The following is a 24,539-nucleotide window of genomic DNA, read 5'->3' as shown; positions in this document are numbered from 1 at the left end:
TGTTCCATTTAACATCATAGGAAAGGAGGAAAAAAAATAAAATTTAAGGAGCAATCTAGCGCTCTTGCTTCAAAGAAAACAGTGTAACTGGGTCAGAGAAAGAATAGTTCAATGTCATTTGAGAAGTGTGATGATAAACAGAAGGAAGGAATACCAAAGATTTATACAGCAATAATCCTAAAACTGGTGGAAGTAATGTTTTCTCCTCTCCTCTGTTTTTTTTTTTTTTAAATATGATATAAATTATATTCCTACTCCTCCTTCCCTCGAGTTGCAGCACAGAACTTAAATTTCAAGCAGATCAGTGGGTGGAAGATCAAAGAATGTTTTTCAGAATTTGTTTTCTACCTACATGGAGGTGGGAGTAATATGTCACAGGGACCAAAATGTATGTGTGACATTGTATTAGAGATTTCCCAGATCGAAAAGAGCCCAAAATTCCTACTTTAAAGTGGCAGAGTGCATCATTCCAGGAGACTACTAGTCTGTATCCTCCACACTGACAGCACAAGAAATGGGAAGTTCTGAACAGTGACATTTGTCCTCAGGAGCTGCTAAGCATTTCAGCTAAACCAGGGGACTACTGACAGCCTTGGCTATCTGACAGGCTGGAGAAGCTAAACATCAAATGATTCACTTGCCTGATCAGTCTGGACAAGACACAACGGAGACTGTGCCTCCACAGATGAAAATTAAACCTCCAAACATTCATTAGGAGCCCGGTATTGAACCATGTCACTGCAGTCAGTAGTAATGGAAATTCTTAGTTGACTCTGCTTGGGTTTCACTCCTTGCAGACACAAAAGCCTGGTGGGCTAGGTGAGATCTTTAGAATTACAAATCGGAAAGCAAAGAGATGAAAGGCTGGAGGAGCCAAAATAATTCAGAGCAACACAGACCATGAAAGCAGAAACAGGTCCATCCTGTAATGGCTGCTTCCTAGCGAGATAAGCAATCCCTAGTACCATGCAGAGGAATCCTTATTTCTGCTTCACCATTACAAAATTTTGTTTTAAGCCTTTTCTAAAGCTCTACTTTCCCTGCTCAAGGACAGAGAGTCAGTGGGACAGTATTAGGTTTTTGCTATTACCTTGTGTTGCTTTCCTCAACACAATACCTGGGCTTATTCGACCTGAGAGAAGTGCATAGATTTCAGATTTTTCTCTTTATATGCATTGAAGCAAGTTCCTGGAACACAAAAAGAAAATACATTTGCATTTCAATGGGGCAGGGAGGTGACAGGATCTCCGTTACTCATGGGACCCAAAGCAATGCTTGCACCATCATGATCTGGTTTAAGTCACAGTTCTGCGTAGGTGTGCTTTAACTGGTTATTACTCCTAGACAGGTCAAATGAGAACATCCAAAAAATTGCTAGCCAAAAGAAACAAAGGTTATCACAGCAGGAAGGTCCTCACTGATGATGGAGGAGAGCAAAGACAAGCCAGGTGTTCCCTTCAGTCACTATGGCTCTGTGGCTTTTCGGAGAGCGAAAGGGAAGTATGCTTTCTCAAACAACTGTTTAAGACAAGGATTAATGGTTTTATCCTGCATTCCCTGACTTTTATACTGCCAAATTAGACTCTGTTGTGTCTGTCTGGCCTTCAGTAACAGATCTTTCATTTCAAACAGCTAAGAAATGGCTGCCCCAGAAACATTATCCCAACAGAAATATTTTCAAACAGGAAAATTTTAGTTTTGGGGGAGAAACAAGGAGGCAAGCCCTCTATTCATGCTGAGCAGAGCTCTGGCTTCTTTAGTGGAGCAGAGACACTTGGTGCCCTCTGCCCCTGCCCGCAGCCGCAGGGTGCTCCAGCAGCCAACACCGTCCTCCTGGGGCCCTTCTGGCACACTGCCACACACTCCCAGCACCCCGAAATCATCACGCTCCCTGATCCATTCAGCAGGGGCAGGAAGGTGGGAATTCCTTGCTGAAGAGCCTCAGCTATGAAATGGAGGAAGTGGACTGCAGATGAGAGCAATTAGGGTGTATACCACAGTCTGATTAGTGTGATTTCCCCTGTGTAAATGGGGAGTGGGGGGTTAGCCACCTGATGCTCACTCCCTTCTCTCTGCTAAATACCTAAAATGAGTGGAATGGATGAAGCAAAATGCCAGTAATTCTCTTAAAATTGAGTGTTTGCTTTGGAGGACTTTTAAAGGGAGAAAAAAAAAAAGAAAAAGACAGTGCAAAACAGAATAAAAATCCTTAATTAAAATGCAGGGAACTGACAGCAAAATGAGATAAACCCTACCTTGCAGCTTCTATAGGAAATTGCATATCCCAGCAATCATGATCAAGAATTCAGATCACTTTTGAAATTAAGGGGGACCAGTTCTTCAGAGAGTTCAGCACCAGCAACTCTCACTTAATTTGGTCACTTTGTTACAGTGCTTCTCCAGAAGATAAGGCCTAGCCAAAAAACAGCCACTGGGAAAAAAACAGATCTTTTACTCAGGACTGGCATCACATCTCCATCAGCAGCCCCTACTGGGATGGCTCTAGCCAAGTCCCCATAGAGCATCCCAGGTCCCTCAGCATGATGGATAGCCCCCCTGACAGCACAATGGGTCAGCAAAGAGATGCCACCTCCTACCAGAAGGCACGCAGCCTGGTATGACCCCCTCATATCCAGTGTTCATGTCGTAGGGCAACACAGCCACCAGAGCCAGCCCATGTCAGAGGTTGGGTGATGTCCTTGACTCCATGAATGAGGTATCTCAGACACTGCAGATGCAGAGGACATTTAATTATGCAGGACAATATGGGCAGGTAATACCTAGCACACTGCCTAATGTCACAGTACCCTTCCCAGGACACTGCCTAACAAAAGCAGGGATCCATTACCTCAGAGGTGACTTTTTGCAGGCTCACCGTGGGCCAGGGCATACATTTTCTGTCCTTGCATAAAAAAGACCTTGTCACTGCCCACTTTGCTCGAGCAAAGTCTCTCACACCTTGTCACAAGGTGACAAGAGAAAGACACAGTGACCAGCACGGCATTCATGAGGACCACACCACCTACAGGAATTGAAGCAAGCACATGCGGCCAAAATTAGGTTCTTTCCAAGCCAATTTCCTCCTCTTCTCATTCCAGACAATCTCACGAAGTTCAGCTTTGAAGAAGGCAATGGTTACGTACTGCAAACCCAGAGTATCGTCAGTGAAGATGGTACCACAGATTAAAGCTGGTGTGAGCACAGGAGGAAGAAACCAGCCTGCAGCTAAACTGCTCCTACACTGTAGTCACGAGGTTCCTGACATCATTGCCCCAGACCAATAGTTTCCCTTCCAAGCAGGGAGACCCTAGCCACGGCCTCCCTGTCTATGGAAATAAACAAACAATGGTCTGGTCATGATTCTCTTAGGCTAACAAACCACAGATTGGACTTAGTTGTTTTAATTGTTTCTGATGCGTTCAGCTCTCTCTCACTCATGGTGGTGCTGCATCTCTCCTCCAGCTTCCCTCACCATCCGCAGCAGCATCTGCAGCAGCTAATCCAGGACATGAGGTCCATCCGCTCTGAAGAGATGTCTCTCTCAGTACCAGTAAACACGTCACTCATCCCCACCTGTAAATGCTGGTAACTGTGTGATTCACCATCAGCCTTAGGAGCGAGCACTGAGCTTACCCACAGCAGGGTACTGCTGCACTAACTAGAACATGAGCAGTCACAACTCTTGGTATTTAGCACTCCTTCCAGGGCTTCAACTCACCAGGATAAGGGAACCTTTGCTACAGGAAACTGTAAGGTCAAAGCTGAAATTCAGGATCACCTTGCCTGATCACAGCATGATACAATATAAAATTATTTGTGTGCTTGGAGCTCAGAGTCAAAGAACAAGAGTTTCAAAAAGTGTTCTTCCCTTTGAAAGATTTCACTTTCAATAACCTTAACCTGTCTGGATTTAACAGACTTGACTCACCTTCTACAGCAGCCAGATCCACAGAGATAGATGTTCCTTATTTACACCAGAAAAGAGAATCACAGCTTGGGATGCTGGTTCTCATCACAGCTTGGGATGCTGGTTCTCATTTACAAGGAATTTGCCCCAGTTTGAAGGCATACAGGAACCCTACAGTAAGTATAAATTACCACTCTCAGGTCAGCATGCACTGAAAGTACATAACTGGAAATCAGGCTACTGTCTCCACGTCTAGTCTTTACTAGCAGCCGATGGCAGATTAATGGGATGTGTGACAGACGGTTGAACTGGAGCTAGGATGGAATAAAAGGGAAGGTACATATATCTGCCTGCCTGGCAAAGTACTCAATATATAAATACTGCAAGCAGATCCCATGGGGACAATCATGCTTTTAATCACAGTTTGACTTATTTGCCTTTATGGGTCCCAACTTTAAAAGCAACCTCAGATTTGACAAAAGGAATGAAGAAGAAGAGATGAATCTTTGTGCAGATGGATGTACAAAAGTGAAACTCTTTTCAGTGTTAATGAACAGACAGAAAGACACAAGGTGAGCAAGACCATATTAGCATTTCTCATTTCCATCTCTAGCCAGGCTAAAATCTCTGTTCTGAAAGCACTATCAGTGACACAATGAGAACCACGTCCTGAAGGCCTTATGGTGTTTATCAAAGCATCATTATTGTTGGGAAAAACTTAATAAAACAAAGAGATGGCTCCCTCATGGGAGTGAACAGGAGCAATCAGACCTCACATCAGAAGTTTTCTGAGGCTGATCACACAGAAGACAGAAGTGGTCCTCCTCAGATGTTCATGTCTTGAAGGGCTATTTTGCTATCCAGACAAAACAAACACTCAGGGCCACACTCTGCACTCAGTAGCACTAAGGGTAATGGGATTGACTGAAGGTAACATTTGATTTCTGCCTGTCTGCATAGCCCACGCAGTATCTGCACCCCTGACTGTTATGCTGCAGAGAGCTTTCCAAGCCCTGGGTGAGCACTACCTGCAAAGATGTAAGCACTTGCTAAGATCTGCCCCCTCTTCTTTCCCCTCCAGCACCACTCAGCTTTGCTCCAGGGCTCGGCAGAGTTGCAGACCTTCATACAGGGGTGTAGCAGAGCCACGATGGGAACGCAGAAAGATCAGAAAGGCAGAAAAGCCCATTAGCTAAACCTACAGGTCTGCACTGTTCACCAGTGGGTGCGCTCAGGACCTCACTCCCACAGGGACGCACTGCCACCCTGTGGAAACGGTCCTTCCTCTCCCAGGCAGCTGGGGAAGGACAAGGGGAGATGGCTCAACAGCCTCATCAATGCTCATTAGTTACGCTGCTAATGCACCGGCAAGCCGTACGCGCTTTGGCACTGTGCTGTAGGAGGACTCTGTGAATTTAATTTATTGTGACTAATGCAAATTTAATTTCTGCTAAGTCTTTGTAATCACAAATCTAGCGGCAGGGTGGCTGCTGCGGACAGCAATATAGCTACTGAAATGCACACTGCTACTCACTTCCCTCCCCTGATAAATTAAAACAAGAGGCAGATCATCAGCAAATCTTCAGACAAGCAAGATGAGAGTCCAAGGCTGGGTGCCACCTCTGTCCCCAAGACATCAGGACAGCACGCAGAAAAGGGTAGAAAGCCTCAAACAAGGTTGGACACCAACACCTAGTTTCTTCCATCTTGCTACAGCCAAAAAATTCCAAGCCCTGGTCTGTGCTTTAGGTGGGGTGGTGAAGAGCCAGGCAGCCTTGGCATTACTGGGTCAGCTCTAAACACCAAGATACAGCCCAACTTCGTAATTCTGTCAGCAGGAAAATAAACAGCAGGTGAGCACCAGTGGGAGTCTCTCATCAGTACACTCAGAAGGTTATTTAGACACAGTCTGGAGACCTATTTATTCAATAAGGGTTGTAATTAGCCTGCAAATTAATCTGAACACATCTCTCTATGGCAGAACGAGAAATAAGATTCCTTGGGAAGAAAAAATTCAAGTGTTGCTGCTGACAGGTGAATACTCTGTATAAAGATTTTAAAAATAAAGACCTTAAATCTAAAAACAAAGGGGGTGAGTTTATATTCCTAACTCCTTAGTAAGAACTGAGGCAGGAGGCCCCAACAAAAAGCTCTCTGAAGAGCTACCAATACTAGAAAACAATGCTACTTGTAACTATGCAGGTACATCCACATTTCACAATGGGCCTGACAAAACGCACAGAAGAGACAGCAATTCCTTTTATTTACTTCGGTGGGCTTTGGGTCAGCTCTCAGATGCAGCAACCGCTCATTTTTATTTCCATTTAAAAAAAATAAATTATGAACTCTAGTGTATTCAGTCCTCTCTTCATTCAAACAGACTGCTGTTTCATGCCAACAATCAGACAAGAGAAATGAAACATTCTCATTATTATTGACAATGAAACAAGATTTGTCCTGCTCAGCCTCTTACCCTGTTCTTCAGATTTAACTCCTGGCACAAACTTAATGAACAGAACCTGAAGCAAAGCAGACTGTGCCAGACAACACATTCTAATCTGAAATTACATCTCCTGTTCTAATGTGAAAACCCCAAAGCACCTTTGATGAAAACACACACATACCCCTTCCAGATACGCACAGCTCAGGATTAGCCCTTACATATTCGATAGTCAGAACCAACTGCCTGCTTCTGTCCACTTTAATCAGGAGACACCACTCCGGGATGGCATGACCGCGTAAGCTTATAAGACACACGGCTCTGGCACTGGCCCCACTGGAGTTCCATCTCGCCTCTCCATGCTGCAGAGAGTCTCGATCACAATCAAGTGAAGGCAAGAGGGAAAACAACAGAATAAACACTGCATATATTATATATCTTCTGGGAGGAGAAATGTGCCCATCGCTTGTCCTGTTTGACAATTAGGATTCAGAAAATGCAAGCAGGCTGTTTTGTTTTGAACCATCTCTCACTAAAAATGAAACCCATGTTCTGCAGTTCATTCCTTACCTTCAACAGCCCTTTTGGGAAGTCTTTGCCATCATTCATCCCCTGGAGGTTAGCAATGAACTCTTGGCAGGTCATCTTTTTCCCAATGTTCTGGAAGGGATGGTAGAGAAACATAGTATCATATTCATGTTGCTTTCCAAAATGATGTGAATAAGCAACACCAGATGAATTACATCTCCCTGCTCTCATACAAGCCCAAGGCAGGCAGCACTAAGGCGACATTCCAGAGATTACTCAGAGGCAAGCATCCTTGTGTGAATATAGTTAGAAAAGGGAAGGTGCATTTGGACCCCAAGTCCCACACATCCATCCAAAAAGAAAAACAGCTAAACAATGAAGAGGGTGATGATGAAGCTCCCTGGTATCTTCATGGTACCTTACACTCCCATGTCTCCAGAGGCTCTACCAGCCTCTGATGGAAAAGCTCTATTTGATCCTGCTGTGGGTCTTAAGGAAACAGCCAACTGAGGCCCTTTCCAGACCTTTCTTGTATGATTTCCAATGCTCCCTTCCAGTAGCAACTGCCCTGAGTTGGATTAATATGCCCAGGAGCAGCCATTACCTTTTCAGATTCACAGGCTGAGGCTGCCTTGATGTTTCCATAGGATTGCTCTCTTTCCTCTCTGTCTAATTCTCAGGCTGAAAGTTGACCAACTGAGCCACAAACAGGAAAGGAATGGCTATGTTCATGTAGCACCCAAACTGCTCCATTTGGAGGCTTGAGGCTGTCCTAAATTGCTCTTGGATCCCTGTCTTCATCACCCCTCCGAGAAGGTCCCCTACTCAGTCCCCTGGGTGCTAGAACTCCCACACTTGGCATGTGGGAATCCTTGTGAGCAGGCAGCAATGACAACACTGAGTTGTTGAAAAACAAGCCCAGAGAGATCTGAGGAAAGGGTAGCAGCCTGGGATGAGACATGGTAAAGACAGAGGGAAAACAGGGCCCTGTGATGACCATGATATCTTTGGGGATGCCACTGCTGCCAGTTAGAAGAAGGGAGTAAAGATGACTTCTCCACGGTCAGGGTATGTCACAGCTGCAGAAATACAGTGGAAGAGCTTTGTGCGCAGTGACTTAATTTGGGCTCCTGCTCCTAACCAAACACAGGAGTGGAGCCCAAAGAAGGGCGCCAGTTGGTAGACAGCTCATTCAATGTTAATAGTTACGCGCCCATCCCTGGAAGTGTTCAAGGCCAGGTTGGATGGGGCTTTGAGGAACCTGGTCTAGTGGAGGGTGTCCCTGCCCATGGCAGGGGGGGTGGAACTAGGTGATCTTTGAGGTCCCTTCCAACCCAAACCATTCTATGATTCTGTGACAGCTTGGACTGCACATCTCCTATGTCCCTTCCATAACGTATGATCAGGGAGAGATGGAATCTTGACCGTCAGCCTCATCTAGCCACAAAGGAAGGTCTCACAGCCTGTGGCCAGCAAGAGAGGAGATTCTTCTGGAGGGGCACACAATGCACTGCTTCCCACATCAGGGAGGCTCCTGACAACACAGTCTGGCTGTAAACCTGGCTCTCTGGTTGCTAAGTTTGCAGAGCACAGCTCATAATTGCAGTCTTTGGGTACAGGCTGGAGCTGTTCTACTAGACTTGCAAATGCTTTCCTTCCTCCCTGCAACAGACTTCAGCCTGCTTCTGTTTGTTTCCTCCACACAGCAGTTTGCAGCTTCCCCACAAAGACCAAACCCAACAGTAGCGTGGCTCATTTCACCCAGTGAGATAACTGGCAATGCAGAGGAATGGCTGCTTTGTTCCAGGACCAAAGCTAACATCTCCACACAGCACCACACAGATTCCAGAAGACGTGCCTGGCAGTCTAGAGATACCTTAAAAGTCTCTAACATCACAGTTTGGGTGATGACCTCCCTACAGAGAAGCAAGCATGCATCTCCAAGACAGAGCTAGCAAAAATTATTTAGTTACAAAGAGAATGAAATGTGGCAAGACAGGACTAAATAAAGAGATAAGTAAGAGTTTGTCTACAAGAGTTAAGGGAAAGTGTCAACTGAAGGCAGAGCAGCTGCACTACAGCCCTACAAGCAGTTGAGCTTACTGTGAAATAAGAGTCCACACTTATGATCAGTACGTCAGCAACAAATGAAGCTCAGCGTAGACAAGCCCTGTGACTCATTTTCTTCCTGCTCTAGCAGAATCATGCTAAGGATGGGTCAGAGCATTATCTTTGTTAGGAAACAGGCAATTAGTGTATATCTGCAAGGGGCTGCATTCCAAGTCAAAAATGCCCAACTTACCACCTATGTGGAAAAATGCAAAGCATTAAGAGGAAGACCAAAATTACAGGAAAGCACAGAAAGAGAGAGGAGACACATGCAGAAGTCTGGCAAACATTACAGCTACATACATGTAACAACACACTAACAACTGGCAGTAGGATAAGCCTCCAAAGTTACACGCTGCAACAGACAGACTCATCCTAGCTTCAGCTGCAAAACATCATCAGCAATGATGGGTCAAGAGCCAGATCATTTACTCCAGTACCTAATGAAGACAGTAGGGCCCACTAAAGCTTCACAGGGAGCAATGGCAAATGCTGTCAGGCTGATGCACAACCATTTAGTCTCCCTCCACGCAGTGCAAGGCCAGGCAGGCTGTGGAGCAGGTGCCCCAGACTGCTCATTGCTCTGGGGAGCAGCAAACCTGCACAGGCAGTCTCAGATGTGCTCAAGAGAAGTGGTGTATGCCAAGAGGCACATCAAGGCACATTCCTGTACCTTCACTCACCCTCCTGCTCAGCCTTCAGAGAACAAAATTCTTCACAACTCCCCTCCCCCTCCCACTACTACTATTTTCAGACAAAGGCATTCAATTAATGGGAGGTGAGCGTCAAAACCCCTGGGAAAACACAGACAAGGCTCGGCTTCATTACCTGCACCCACTGCAGAGCTGCACCCACAGGGGCTGAGCCACCCCTGGAGACAGACCCAGGGTGCCTCCATCTCCTGCTGCCCAACATACCACCCTTGCTATGTAAGAGCTGTCAAATGAAGCCTTCCTGGAAGAGCCCTCAGCAGTGCAGTGGAGGGTCTCAGCCAGAAAGAAGCCCAAAAGCCACCTGGCTGAAGCCACGGCTCTTGTACGCTATCATGCCATGCTCCCTGTGTTTTTCCCTCTCCATCCTGACTCCAGGACAGAGGAAACCTCCCATTGGCATGGGAATCCCATGCACAGCAGGCATATTGCACCATGGGTGCTGAAATATGTGTCCTAGAGCTGCTGACACCCCATACCAGTGTGACTAAGAGGACTCAAACTGGAATACTATTTCCCCCGGGGAGGCAGTGGGGAAGAGGTGTGCAGTGGGGGAACACTGCTCCCACTTGGGATGCACGTCCTCCCTCCACAATCTTGGCTTGGGGCACACCCCCATCATTACCCTGCCTGAGCAGAACTCTGGTTCCACCAGATCTCCCCCCTGCAACTGGATGCTTGCAAACACCACCTTACCCTTGTGACCTTCCCAACACCCCTTCACCTCCCTCCTTTCTTCTGCCTTCCCAAATGTTTTCACATACTGGAAAGTGGAAGCCAATCCCAACCACAGCTTCCCAGTCAGGGCCAGCTGCTATAACCAGGGAAGGATGGGAAACACACCAGAAAGATGGGGGCCTGAGGATAAGGAGCATCCTCACACATTATGGCAAAACCAAGCACAATGCGACTGATCTGGGCATGCTGGAAAGCCCTGCACAGGACAACAGCCTGGGAGTGCAGCCTTCTCACTGCTTGCTGTCTACAGGGGTGCTTTTGGAGCAGGCCACCAGCCAGGGGACTCTGCTGCCAGATCACCCCCTTCCAAGCACAGTGTCAACGGGAGCAGTCTGCACAAAGCTGTGCATACTCACATGGCCATGCAGGTCTGTGTTCAGCAGCATCATGGCACACGTGAGACAGTGAACTCCATCTGCAGAAAGAGACATAACCAGAGTCACATGCAAACCCACAACTGGACCTTTAAGAACAGCTGAAACTGAGCCTCATAGTCTAATTGAGTCTGTTCCCTTTATGAGAATCTGTTTTATCAAAAAATATACATAATTAAATAAATGAACAGTGAGGTCATCGTGCAGCTGCCAAGCCAGGACAGCCTTTCTTTCATCTTTTAATGACTGTCAAAACTATCTTATAGCACCCAGGGATGAGGCAAACTAGGCAGGAAACCACGCTGTAACCCTTTGCTTGCTAATACTAATATCACAGCCTGAATGAGCTTGCTCTTCTTCATTTATTTCAGGACAGAAAGGGAAGAGTAAAATACACACATTCTTGTGTGCAGATCGGATACAGCATGGTATCCTGTCTTCCTTCCCCTCTGGCTCCCTCCTCATTCAGGGCTCAATTACACTGAATTTGGGAGAACTTCAGTCAGCTATTTATGCTGCCTTCACTCCATATTGGGTAGAGAGTGCTCCAGCAATTTGTAAGGTGGTTCTGTAGCAAAGGCTCTCAACAATGAGAGAGAAGAGACAGATCGTATCCCTAGCTCCATCCCTGGTGTCACTGTGGCAGACTTGAGAAAGTCACTGTAGACTGTCACTTGCAGAAGAGGACACCAATTTCATATGCCTCATTTTGCAGGCATCCCTTTGAAAACCCAAGATGTATTGGCTGTGCACAAATCCAGACAAAGGTGACAGTGTCCATGGTGCCACTTATCACCTCTGAAAATTCAAATGCCTCTAGCCAGTTTCCAAATGTTAGGAACACATTAGGAAAAATGTTTTCTCCATTCTCTTGTTCATAAACACATGGTGCAACCTTCTCTCACAGGTGTGTCTATGACACAGAGTCATTTATGAGACATGCACACACTGTAGGAGATGTACGTAAAAATTTTTGTAGCTGAGTCCAGATAATGACCATGCACAGGTCCCTCTGTGCTGTGAAGAAGAATGGGGGATGAGGATACATCTCACGCTCAGTGTGACTATCACGGGCTTAAATCTGTGCAAGATGAAGCCATTACAAAAAGATTTTCCCCAAGATAAGGACCATGTTTTCTTACAGTATTTTTACAGGCCCTAGTACCCAAGCAATGCGGCCAAACTGTAGCAGAGCACGAAATGACAGAAGAACTACTATCACTAGCCATAAGTCTGAAGTAGTTTGAATCTGGGTCTGTGGTGCTCCAGTTCAGGTCTATGCATTACTCTAGAGCAGTCTGCCCTCTCATTTCCAAACCTCAAACATACCCAGAGGATGGAAAAGGGAAGGGGGAAAAGAGAAAGGCAAATGCAATACTGGATTTCTATTGAAAGAAAAACCCACCGTATTTCTGCAGTGTAGCACTCGACTACTGACTGTAGAAATACAGTGTCAAAAGCATGTAGAATCCTGGCCGAAGTCTGCAGGGCTCACTTTAATCTAAATGCTTACTCAGGCTGAGAAGTGGCAATGTCCCTCCTGCACCCTGGACTACAGTAAGGCTGCCACAACAACATGAAAGTCATTTCAGTCTGGACATGACGCACCTATTCTACCTGACTGCCCGTGGTGTCCTGAAACAAGAAAGGCATTAGGAAGAGGACTGAGGTAGCATGGGAGCAGATCCTGTCTTACTGCTACCTATTCTCCTCCCTGGCATGCCAGCCTGTAAAGCTAAACAGGCACAAAGTGAACAAACATCACCTCAGTGCAACAAGACCAGGACACAAACCAAGGGGTAAGGCAGTGTGGCAGTACCTCCCAGTGCAGCAGCTCCTTCTCATTTATGCTTGAGATTAAAGACACAGTTTAGCCCATACTTATTTTCTTTCTCGCTCTCCTCCCTTTCTCAGTGTGCGATCAGCCCACACTGCAACCACAGGGCTGCGTGCCTCTGCCAGCATAGCTGGCTGAATGCAGCAGCTATACCAGAGGACAGTTCGTCCTCTTCTCCAAGGCCAACTTGCTCAGGTTAAATCCGTGTGCGTGTTTGTTTCCCCCATCCATTTCCAAAATGACTGAAAACATTGGCAAGAAGGCAGCCCTCTGACTGATGTTAGCTAGAGATGAAACCGTGCCAGGATCTGGATACAGCACCCAAAATTCACCCCCACAACTGGCAAGGACTGGCATGCCTGGTGCCAGCACTTGCAGACACACAAGCACCGAATGGAGCATGGAAAGTGAACAGCTCCTCTTCCACCTGAGATGGGACCTATTCCCCTCCACGTGTACGTAGTGAGAGTACAGGAAGTCAACAAGACCAGAAACGGCAACTGAGGATGTTTAAATCTGGAGATGCTATAACTAAGAATTTACACTGAGGAGGACTAAACAACTCTCTTGACCATGGATAAATATAGATTTTTCACTGCCTTACCACGATTATGTGTGGAGAACATGGAGGGTTTCAATGCTCACCACGGGCAGTCTCTAAAGTCTGGCACGACAATTACACACCTTCAGGCATGCACTGTACATGCTACTGAAGGCGAGAATGGAAGAAGGAGGAGACAACCAACGACCTTCACACCAGAAACAAAGTTACCTTGAGAAGAAATCATGTTTGGGTTGCACTGGTAGTATCTGCTCGAGAAGTGAATTAGAACTCTCTCTCGTTCCTGAGTTTCTCCAATAAGTGAAAAGGCTTTAAAGAAACTCCTAAAAGAAGAGCAGAAAAAGGTGAAATTAAAATCATAAATCTCTTTTTGCCTCACACAGCGCACAGAGCAAAGCACACTTCACAGCAAGAAGTACAAAACTGCACGCCAGACATTTGATTCCAAGAAGCCTTTCTAGGAAAATGGGCTATTATCCTGTGTGCAGTTAATCCCAACATTATAGTAAATGAAGCAGGAAATTACCTCTGGTCTCAGCCACAGAACATACAAACTAATAAGCAATTACACCATTTGAAAGATCTGTTCTTATTTTTAATATTTCCCTTTTTTGGGGGGAAGGAACTGGAGCAGGTGTTGTTTACGCATGACAGACATCTAGGGTGTTCTCTGTCCTTTCTGTAATTGTCTGTCACCCCTGCACCTTTTAACTTTACACTCATTAGTATTCCCATCCAAATCAGGGGTGCTACTGCAGGCAAGCAGGTGCTCTGTAGGCTCAGAGCCCACACCAAACATGGGGTCCTCCTTACGGAGGGTCACCTATCAGAGAAGCCAGGACCACACCAGTCCCCTTGCAGAGGGCAGTGTGTGACCACCTGACCTGGAGAAAACATCTGGGGAAAAGGGCAGAAGAGTCACAACATCTCCCAGTGAGCTTCAACAGCGGGAGGAGCAACCTGGTTCTCCCGGGTTCCTGCTCAGGACAGTCCAGGGCACAGGGCTGGTGCTCACTGGGGCATGCTTGTTAGACACAGCCAGTGTGCACCAGTGTGCACACAGTGAGCCTGTGTGAAGAGGTGGGACACACATACATCTTCCGCTCTTCATCCAACACTTAACGACCCCGCCTCTTAACCACCTCACTATTCTTCCTGCTAGAAAAAAATTGCCTCACAGCCAAAGCAGAACTTCTGCACTTCCCAAAAATCACCACATCCTGGAGCCAAGAGATGACCTTAGTGGTATCAGCCTATGCTCATTTGTCAGGATGCTTCTAAGAAAAGCCTGAAAACACAAACCTTCTGGGTCCAAAGCAAGACAGCATACAAAATGAGTGCCTAACAGACAGTTTTTAAATACCCCATGGAACTGAAACTAACGCCAGATCTGAGAGGCGTAGAATATGTTGCTCGAACTTTCACGTCTCTCTAGCCTGGACGTTAATATTTTCTCTTTGATGTAAGGTCAGAGACGGGCTGTGTTTGAAATGATTTCGCACCCATACAGAGTGTGATCTGCCTGGTAATAGCTTAATTTCCCATGTAATGTATTGCAAATAACCCAATTCACAAGTAGATACAACTGAGTTTTTGCAGGGTTTCTCTTCCCTTCCTACCTCAGGCTCTCATGTGACATTTTGACAAGTAGCCATTTTTCCTCCTTCTCCACCTCAGGCTCCTTCCAGCGATACCTCGTGCCCACACCAGGCACGACCGACCTACACTCTCTCCTCCTCTTCAGTACCTTTACACCCCACAAGCCCCCCAGGAGAGGCAACTGATGAAACAACAAGGGCGGTTCCTCACTCTTACAGCATGATGCCGTGGCTGAGGTCCACGGCGGCGTGTTTCTGCCCACCAGGAGGACCAGGATGGACTCCGAGAGGGGCTGGAGCAGTGGTCCGACCTCCTCCCCTCCTGCAGTTCTGTGGAGGATGTGAGAGATGCACTCGGGAGATGCATGGGTGACACGGGTCCAGGGTGTGGAAGAAGAGCAGGGTGATAAAGGAACAACTCTGTGTCCCAGACTTGCCACTGACAGTGATACACACTGCACTATGGCCTCCCACAGCCTGGGGGTAGCGTGGGTCTGGGCTGCTGCCACAGGCTTCAAAATGCTTAACAAACCACAGTTTGTCAGCAAGCCAGCAGCAACAGGGCGGTTACCTCTTGCTCTCAGCGAGCATGCAGCAGCACGCCTCAGCTCCCCCAGGCTTCAGAATGATGGTCTGTCCCCAGACTCTGCTGCATGCTCAGGGCGTGCAGCTGGCAGTCGCTGCAGCTACTCCTGAAACCTCAGCAAACCCCTGCCATGTCTAAGTCCCACACGAGCCAGGGCATATTTTAGAGAAGGTCATGACTATTAATATTAACAGGAGATCTACCGGGAGCAGAGACCTCCTAAATATGTGCCACAAAGCAATTAGGTGTTGGATTTCACAATTTAAAAGATGGGTATATTTAGCATCACACTTCAGGGCTGCTAAAACCTGGAACTAGCAGCAGACCTCCCACTGCCCCAGCTGCTCCTGCCCTGGGCCGAACGGTTGCTCCAGCGGTTCGCTTTTTCTTTTCTGCCACCTTCGGCAGGCAAGACTCTGGGCTTTCCTTGGGGTCTGCCACGGTCTCCTGGGGTTAGCCCCCTGGAAATGCATTTTCGAGGGGACTGGCAAGTGCCTGCAGACTCCTGGTTTTGTATCATTAGAAAAAAAACAAACAATAATCCACTTGAGTAACCGCAGCCAGATGATTTAAACTCACTTTAAATCCCTTTAAATACCAGAACACCAGCAACCATGCTAACAGGCCACTGCTACACAAACTTGGTGTTTTGCTTCCTAAACTGAAAACAAACATTGTTGAGGCCTAATTCCAGTGTAAAAAGGAAGGAAAACTGAAGGGCTGGGTTTTCAAACACCCACGCTGGCAGCTATCAGACTCTCAATGGCATTTTCCACGTGGCAGCTTTTGCTGCTCTGCACATTTTTGGGTGCCTCAGAGGGAAGCGGCAAGGGGGGCTGCCAAGCCACATCAAACCTGGCCATGGCTTTGTGCACTGCAGCCAGGCAGAGAAAGCTCCAAAAGGCATCAGCCAAAAAGTCTGAGTGGCTCAGCTGTGAGCAACACCTTCATTCCAGCACCAGGCAGACTATGAGTCCCCTGTTCACCAAGTGACTGGTCACCTTTCTCCATCTCCTCTGCATCAAGCACCATCTCTAAGCAGATCCACCCAAAGATTTCCCTCTCCAGGAAATGCCGCCGCTCCAATAGCACTCTGGAGTAAGGCAGCACGCCAAGCCAAACAGAAGAGAGAAACTCTGTCTTAAAAACACGTCACATCCCTCTTTTCACCCTCTTAAGCTCCCACAGGTTAACTGCTTCAATCAGGACAACACAGCAAACAGCACTGCTAGTAAAACAAGAACATAAGGTCTGCAAAAGGGTATATACCTGAGCGAGTAGTCCAGTGTCATGCCTGTGAAGTCAAAAAACTTAAGGTATTCTTCGGCCACAAGCTTGCTGAATTCATTGCTTTAAACAAAGAAATAAATAAGTAAAGGTTATAATTCAAGAGTGAACCCCTCCAGAACCAGCAAGAACAACATGGCCAAAAGCCTCAAATCAGCACATACTTTTTACCCAAATGCTTTGCCACATCGGAGCGTTTGAATCTGTCCAGATGGTAGAGGCGCTTAGCCAGGCGCCTGGCTGCTTCCAAATTGCTGCTGCCACCATTGCTGAGATCGTGGCCAAGGGCTCCAGTGGCATCCTTCTCCTGAAGTTCATTGCTTCCCATGGCAGCACCAGAGCCTAACATCATATTCTGCAGTTCAGCATTGCTATGAGACAGAAAGAATATGGAAAGAAAATGAAATGACATTACGGTCTCAAGAAGGATTTAATTCCTCTTAGAATAGAAGGCAATTAATGGTACAGAGGCAAAATTACACAATATAACAAATTCCACTTAATTGAAGGAGCTGTGTAGAACAGGGACATTTATTTAGCAGTCATCAGAGGTTAAGAGAGTTAAACACGGCTTTCCAGCCCAGAAACACATTCTGCTCTGCACTCACCTTGAGTTTGCAGAGCATCCACAATTTGTACTCACTTCACAGACAGCCTACAACTGCACCTGACAGCATTGGCTCCTCATTTGCTTCTTGCACTAGTATTTTTTAACCCAATTGCTTACTTGGTTTGAAGGGGTCCCTGTAAAAGTAGGCCATTAGCCATTTTCCAGGGGAAAATGCAGCGAGCAAGCCAGGGTGTTCAGTAGCTCCAACTTGACTCGGCACAAGTCCCTTCCTCATTCTTTGCCAGTTGTCCTGGAAACAATACAACTCCCCAAATCTAAAATAACATCCACAGAAGTCTCAGCAGCTTCTGTGCCGCCCATGAGAGTGGGCATCCCACAAGGAGGCACCACTAGAAAAAACAGGACTCAGAGCAAGGAACCCAGTTTGGAGAATGGGAGAGAGACACGAGCCACCCAGGCCAGCCTGGAAAACTGCTTGTTTTCCTCCTGCTCCCTCGTGGTGGCAATAAATTCCCTCACCAGCTGCTCAAAGTCAGGATGTTCAGCATGGCAATCCCAGAGCATTTTACATAAATCATGCATTTATAGATTCCTCCCACCTCTACTACAGTAGGAAAGCTCTGGCTGAGCTATGCGCCTCCTTTGCTTCTCCCCTCAAAGAGGTAAGAGCCCTCCACACCAGGAAGCACGCCCCCATATACACACCCCTGCACACAGGCAGGCTTTTAACTTTGGAAAAGCTTTTCTCTGACACTGGCATGAAAATTCTTGCAAAATCTCAGCTCTCTCTCTGTGTGTGACAGCATTTCTATTAAAAAAAAAAATATTATACAGAAATTCTTTCCACTAAATCTTCATTTACACAGGGCTAATGAATGATCAGCAGGAGTCATGCACAGGGCAGATATGAGTGGAATGAGTTAAAGATGATTTTGAACATAACACTTAAATGTACCATAGTTTCATACACCACTGTAATCTTCGGGCTTGACAAGCCATGGTTAGCACAACTGATTGCTGTGCTCCCGTAACAATTATCTAGCCATTTACTGAAATGTCTGCTAGCTACTTATTAACCCTTTAAAGATGAGATTTTCATATGTGAGCTTAACATAAAAATCTTTGCTATTCTGCATGCCTCCTTCCAGGCAAATCATTACCTCTGCTCTACCTCTCTTCCCACGCAGATTTTAAGAGAAGGAGGTGCGTGGTGCTCCTACGGGAAGGAGACTTGCCCATTTCATCTCTGTTTCTGTCCTCCTAGTGCTGCTAGAACATCAAAAGTAACACACATACCCATTGTGGTACAACTTTTTTATTAAGTTTCTGGGGAAAACAGACATCTAACCTGTTCCTACAAGTACTGGTGATTTGATTTTGCATTTATTTCAGTGTAAAGTGCTATAACAAAAGGGGCTCAGACTCAGTGCTGTAGTAGGGAATTAATACTGTAAATACAATTCCAACATCATTAACACCACTGACCACCAGCTACCCTAAAAAGCAAAAAAGCCCCTCCTGATACCATTGTTGTCTTCTCAGCCCTCTCCAAAAGCACTAGCCAATGTCCAGAATTCTCTATATTTTGTCTACTCCAAACTTGTGAAGAAAGTAAATTCCAGAGTCCTCTGACACACACCCCAAGCAACACTTTGTCCATTCAAATCAGGCACAACTGGTTTCAAACTCCCAGCTCTAACAATTGACAAGAGCAAAGGATAACCAGGTGAGCTAACACACCTACAGAGCCTTCCACATACAAATGCAGCTTCGAAAGCCATGTCAACTTGCAGAGCCTTGCTCATAAATCACAGCCCTGTTTCACCACTGCTCTTTATTAAAGGCAATATTTATAGCCCTGAAAGATGGCCAAAGCTGACAAGAAACATCTGTACCCTGCTAGGAACCAGTGCACTATGAGAGTCAACGTTACCACAAACCACCACAAGTTTAGAAAGAAAGGAAGTGCCAGCATCTGCCACTTAGTGAAATAAACAGTAAGGCAGCTCCCAGCTTCTGTTTTGCCTCCCAGAGCAGTGGCTGGGATGTGAAGGAGGAACACACAGCAAGGAGAGTGTGCTCTCTTCCCTGCTCGCCAAAACTAGCTGACAGGTCTGCGTAAGAAAACTTATCTTCCAACCTCCCTGAAGATTTAAAACTTCATCCTGATACGGGGTCCCTGTATGGTCAAAGAAAAGGTATGCTTCCTTCAGTTATTCCAACAGTTAATTAGTTTTTTACTTAGTAAGCGTAAGGCGGCAATCAAATCAACAATATAGGTCATCTGTAACATAAGCCACTTGTTCAGGAAAAATGCCAGATTGTTAACATTTAAGTGAGACTTCAGTTAGGGGAAAGGCTGACATCTCTTCTTACCTCCAAGTCTCTCTGGGTGCACCATTTTCCTTCCATGCCTCAGTTTCCCCAGTCGCTGAATACAGATATTAACACTTGCCTCCCTCTGTAAAGTGCTTATAATGGACACTAATCAAGGGCTAGGAGTGACCAAGGCTGCAAATAGTTCTGTCTTCTACAATCTACAGTTTCTACATATAAGGAGTCCAGAGCAGCATTACCAGCTAAACAGAGTCAAGAAAGGGCTTTGTGATACAGAGCAAGGCTGGATACTGATTTCTCATGCAGCTTTACTCTTTATCATATAAAAATGAGAAACCTCCACTGACAAAAGTGGGCTGAAAATGTAATAGGTTATATTGCCCCTAATCCTGGATTCAAGGCCAAAAGGGACTGTAACAATACTACTGGTAACTGCCTGTGCAGCAACAGCTGCTGATTTTCATCCAGAGACTCTTAACATTAATATCTGCTATCAGAAGACACAGAAAACAGAAGCTACAAAAAAAATCAAACCCCTTTGGCCTCACAGTGCATGAGCTGTGGCCAGAAACCAGGTCCTTAGACCTTCTTATTTCTGTTCCCAGCAATGCGCCCCTAACACATTCTCCTTCCTCCTACCAAAGCATCCCCAGGTTCACAGTGAATGCACAGAGGCTGTGATCACTATATCCAGCAGAAATGACAGCAATTTGATAAACAGCTGCTCTGGTAAATTCCATACCTTTTAACAGCAGCAGCTGCCCCTTCGTTCTCACAAAAGAAACACAGGCAGACTGTAACATCTGTAAAGCTGGTTTCCCGTAACACACCGTAACAGCTAGGCAGAGTCTGAAATATTTTTATATCGTTTTCTTCACTTATTCCATTATCGACCAGGTCTACAGTGGTTTAGCTCCCAATGCCAAGGTACCTCAATCACACCGTGCTCAGCACTTAGCCCAGTTCATCTGTTTAAGAATATTCTAGATTTACTTATTCCTATCCTGCCTCCATCCTGGGTTTCACCAAAATTGAAACCCTCCACAGCCACATATGGTTGGAGAATGGCTGCAACTTCCTGATAAAACCAGAGCAAGGCCAGTAACATAATGGTAAGGCTAGAGGCAGAGGCACTGGTGGTCCCAGTCTACTAGACTGCAACCGGAAACCTCGGCATGAGTACCTGCAGTTTCAAGTGCCTTAAACCTTCGGACGCTGTTCATTTTTTAGCAAATCCATAGGGAAAAAATTTTCTGTTTTGTCCCAAGAAAGAAAAGCATGTTAGTATTTTGCTTTGTTGGAGAAGAGCTCAGATCAAGCGCTGAGCAACTGCCCCAGCCACCAATAAGATGATGTTTGGAGTTGACAATGAATGGCAGGGTGACAACTCAGCCTAAGTGCTGTCCTCAGCCCAGCCACATCAGTGATTCCAGCTTGGCACTGCCCGCAGCTCTTGCCGGACCGAAACGTAGTATATGCTCTGTGGCACACGGTCTCCCCTGGATGCACATGGGACCCTTCCCTGAGGAACATGAATCCGTCCGGTATGAATGTCTGGAGGAAGCACACTGGATGCAGCAATTTCAGGGGGTGTTTGGATGAGACAGGGCTGGGACCTTCCCAGGTCTTTTTGGAAAGAGAGGAGGAAGAAACAGGAGGAAAACCAACTTCTTCTCTCAAATAAATCAGCACGCCTTTAACATCAGCTTTACTTCAAGGCAGGCTATGTCAGGCATTTGCCAGCAAAGTCCATCAGAGCAAAACGCAGCAATGATTAAAAATAAGGAAGGGTGGAGAGGCGTTCTGGTGCGCTGAAGCTAGGGCCAGAACAAATGTAGTTTTCAGCAGGGGTACAGCATTCGACAGAGCCATGCTGGGACTGATAATCGCTCTCTGCAGCACTGTGCCGGCCTTGTTGTTTTAAGTGCCTTCACCCAGACCCACCTTCTCATCCTGGTTCCAAAACCAAGGACACCATCTCCTCAGCCACAACCATCAACTCTGGCTGTGAAAATTTCTAATTCAACAGCCCCTCAGCAGCGGCTCTCACCTCGCAGCGTGCAAGGGACATCAGAAAGGCAGAAGCACTCGGATGCCCCTGACACCAGCCTGGATGTGGCAGGGGCGGGGGTCGGAGGAAGGATGGGAAAAAAAGACTTTCCTCTGCCAAAAGTCCCCCCCTGAGGGAACAAATCCCTGCCCCACAACCCTTCAGAGAGACATGGGTGCTCAGCCAGCAAGATACCCTTCCACGTTTCAGAGCTGACCAGAAACAATCAGTTGCATAGGCTGATTTTTGTTTCAAGGGAGCTGAAAAGCTGTGCTTGAACAGCCTGGCTCTGAAAGGAGTAGCCCCACCAGAGAAAGCAAAGAAATCCCGGCAGCAGTGTGACGTGATGAGTCAGTTCCTGCTACAAATGACTGACCACACAGATGGGCTGGGAACAGCTCTCTTGCAGCTTTGCTGCAGCTCGGAACCAGCTTCTTCGGGGCCAGAAGAGAGCGAGCACAAAACCACGTCAAGCAACGATTTACCTTGCCAGTTACCTCCAGCTCCAGGGCTCTTCCTAGACACAACTGTAGGAAGGGGAGAAAAATAATAAAAATAATGCCCTTTCCTAGCAGATGACTCACTGTGCTATTTTATTCCAAATATTTTAATCAGCTTTGAAGTCCTACATATGGATTCTCTTCAAAGACATGCTTTGAAGTAGATCCCTCTTTGAGGACTGACACAGCTGCACTTTGCTGCAACTCGATTCAGTGGGTGTCTCAAGAGCACAGCATCAGCCAGGACACATGAAGGGAAGACAGTTTCTACAACCCAGAATACCCACAGAGGATCCATTAATAAGTACCTCAGCCTTGTCACGTCACACAGATAGAACCAAAGTAAAAAGTAAACAAACAAGCCCTGTAACTGCCTATTGGTTATCAATAAAATGCATATGCAAAGTTAATTTCAGGGGCTGAAATGCATGCTGCTGCTTAAAAATAACCCCGTGCTCCCTGTAATCTGCCTTTTTCTTTGATTAAAAGAATTCCTGCAAATTCTAAGTACGGAGCTAAACGCTAAAGCATTCAGAAAATGACATTTCTGGTCAGCTTGCATTACAGCAAATGGAAGGCTATCATTACAGGATCACAGCTTTAGGACAAGAAGTCCCGCCACACGCAGTGACAGGATTGTAGCCCTCCCAAGAGACAGTGTGTCCTTTATTACACACACTGGCCCGTTGCCACCTGAAGTACAAATATTTTGCTAAAAATACTTCAGGTTTGATTCCCTTTAGACCTCAGGCTCCTTTCATTGCTTTGGCGGGGGTTAGCAACCACAAAGGGACTCTCACCACACTAATGCCCCTATGCCTAGAAAGTGAAAAAACTGGCCCTAACCACAGAGGGTGTCCAAGGGCTCCCTCCACAACAGATATTTCTGACAGATGCACTGACATGTGGACTGGTCTCTTGCACACATCAGGATAGTCCCACACTCAGGATAGGGCCCACCTGCCCCCAGACACGAGCAAAAAGCAGACCCCAAGAATGCATTGCACACCTGCAAACCTTGCTCAGAAATCACTCAGTGCCTGAGTGTTTCGGGAGTCCTCGGGCTCTCTCCCCTGAGCCCACCCACCCCACACGCGCTGCAGTGCCAAGAGTTGTCCCCAAACTGAGCACCAGCATGACATTTCCGCACATGGCTCCTGCAGGGTCCCCCATGACAGGAGCAAAACTGGGAAGCCAGCGGAGTACTTCCCCCCTGCTCGGGCTCAGTTTAACTGTTTGGAGACTGGCCCAAGGAGTGCATATTAATGGGGCAGCTGGTCCTTCGTGGCAGGGAGCAACACAGATGTGTAAAAATACGGGTGTTTACACCTTTTGGTTAAGCTGCCCTGCAGGCGTATGGATGGAGCGTTTCAGCGCTGCCAGCAGTACCACAGAGCAGCTTTATGTTGCAACCATGCAGCAAAATGAACCGCCTGTCCTCAAAAAGAATAGTTAATAATAATAATAGATAGACTTTCGCAATAAAGGAAAAACAACCACCAACCAACCCACAGCTCACCCAGCTGTGCTAGCAAGGAGTCTGCACGCTATGTACCCTGTTGCTCTCCACCGGTGCTCCCGCATCACGTCCGAAGCTATACATGCCTCTACACCGCCCTGCCAGCTGCCTGAAGCCTGCCAGAAGCTCTGCCTCCCTCTATCCCAACAGGCAGACAGACAGAGGAAGAAGAGAGTTAACCCACAATAACGTGGAAGGGGGCTTGACTGGCAGCAGGTCATGGCTAATGGATGAGGTGGCAGGCTGCACTTCGAGACCGACTCAGAGCTGGCAGAGACGCCTCGATTTCAGTGAATGAAGGCTACCTGACCTAGATGGCTTTGACTTTAATGGAGAGATGCCAACAGATGTCAGCTTAGAAGCTGAGCTGCTGACAGCTTTATACTGAGGCACTTTGTGTAGGGAACTGATCAGCTGCTCCACTTTTTTTTTTTTTTCCTTTTCATTTTCTGTCTCTGTCAGCTCCTGGATTTTTGTTTTGTTTGTTTTATTTTCAGGGGAGGCAGGGAACTGAAGAGGTGAAAAGTCAGCAGCCCTTTTTTTCCTAAAACAACAGTTTATTTAGGAACTAGAAGCAGTTTTACAAATTCTCACTAAACTGGTATTACAATCACCTCATTAGCCAGAGCAAAGACAAATTCACACACTGTATTTACAGAGCCTTGATGAAGTGATGCCACCTTCCTGTGGGAAATACCAAGGTGATCAGTGTGGCTTAACATTTTTGAACTTACTAAGCTGTGTGATAACAGGGCAAATCCTCAGCTGCCAAAATGTCACTGGTTTCAGAATTTAACCCTGTGGACCGTGCCACTTCATCTTTACCTGGATTTAACATACCCATGCCAGCATATCATGCTTACCAGTGGCTCAACAACCGACAGAT

The 24,539-nt window shown here is 46.6% G+C and overlaps 1 protein-coding gene across 7 annotated transcripts in view; it reads right to left on the bottom strand.

Moving 5' to 3' along the window:
- The window catches only part of LOC104636701 (PH and SEC7 domain-containing protein 3), a 115,493-nt gene that overhangs the window by 56,970 nt on the left and 33,984 nt on the right, over nucleotides 1–24,539 (bottom strand). For 5 of the 7 annotated variants that reach the window (XM_075741100.1, XM_075741099.1, XM_075741103.1 and 2 more), the window contains 5 exons: nucleotides 16,841–17,047; nucleotides 16,659–16,739; nucleotides 13,416–13,528; nucleotides 10,789–10,847; nucleotides 6,918–7,007 (listed from right to left, as the gene is read on the bottom strand). In XM_075741100.1, coding sequence (XP_075597215.1) covers nucleotides 6,918–7,007; nucleotides 10,789–10,847; nucleotides 13,416–13,528; nucleotides 16,659–16,739; nucleotides 16,841–17,047 — 550 coding nt within the window. Of the gene's footprint in view, nucleotides 1–4,648; nucleotides 6,710–6,917; nucleotides 7,008–10,788; nucleotides 10,848–13,415; nucleotides 13,529–16,658; nucleotides 16,740–16,840; nucleotides 17,048–22,119; nucleotides 22,162–24,539 lie in introns of those variants that run through there. The other 2 variants (XM_075741104.1, XM_075741102.1) reach the window with 2 other exon arrangements.

The sequence above is a fragment of the Balearica regulorum genome, chromosome Z (assembly GCF_011004875.1).
Source record: "Balearica regulorum gibbericeps isolate bBalReg1 chromosome Z, bBalReg1.pri, whole genome shotgun sequence".
Taxonomy (NCBI): Eukaryota; Metazoa; Chordata; class Aves; order Gruiformes; family Gruidae; genus Balearica; species Balearica regulorum.
Note: the sequence above shows the minus strand (reverse complement) of the source record. Positions and strands in the feature narration are given on the sequence as shown.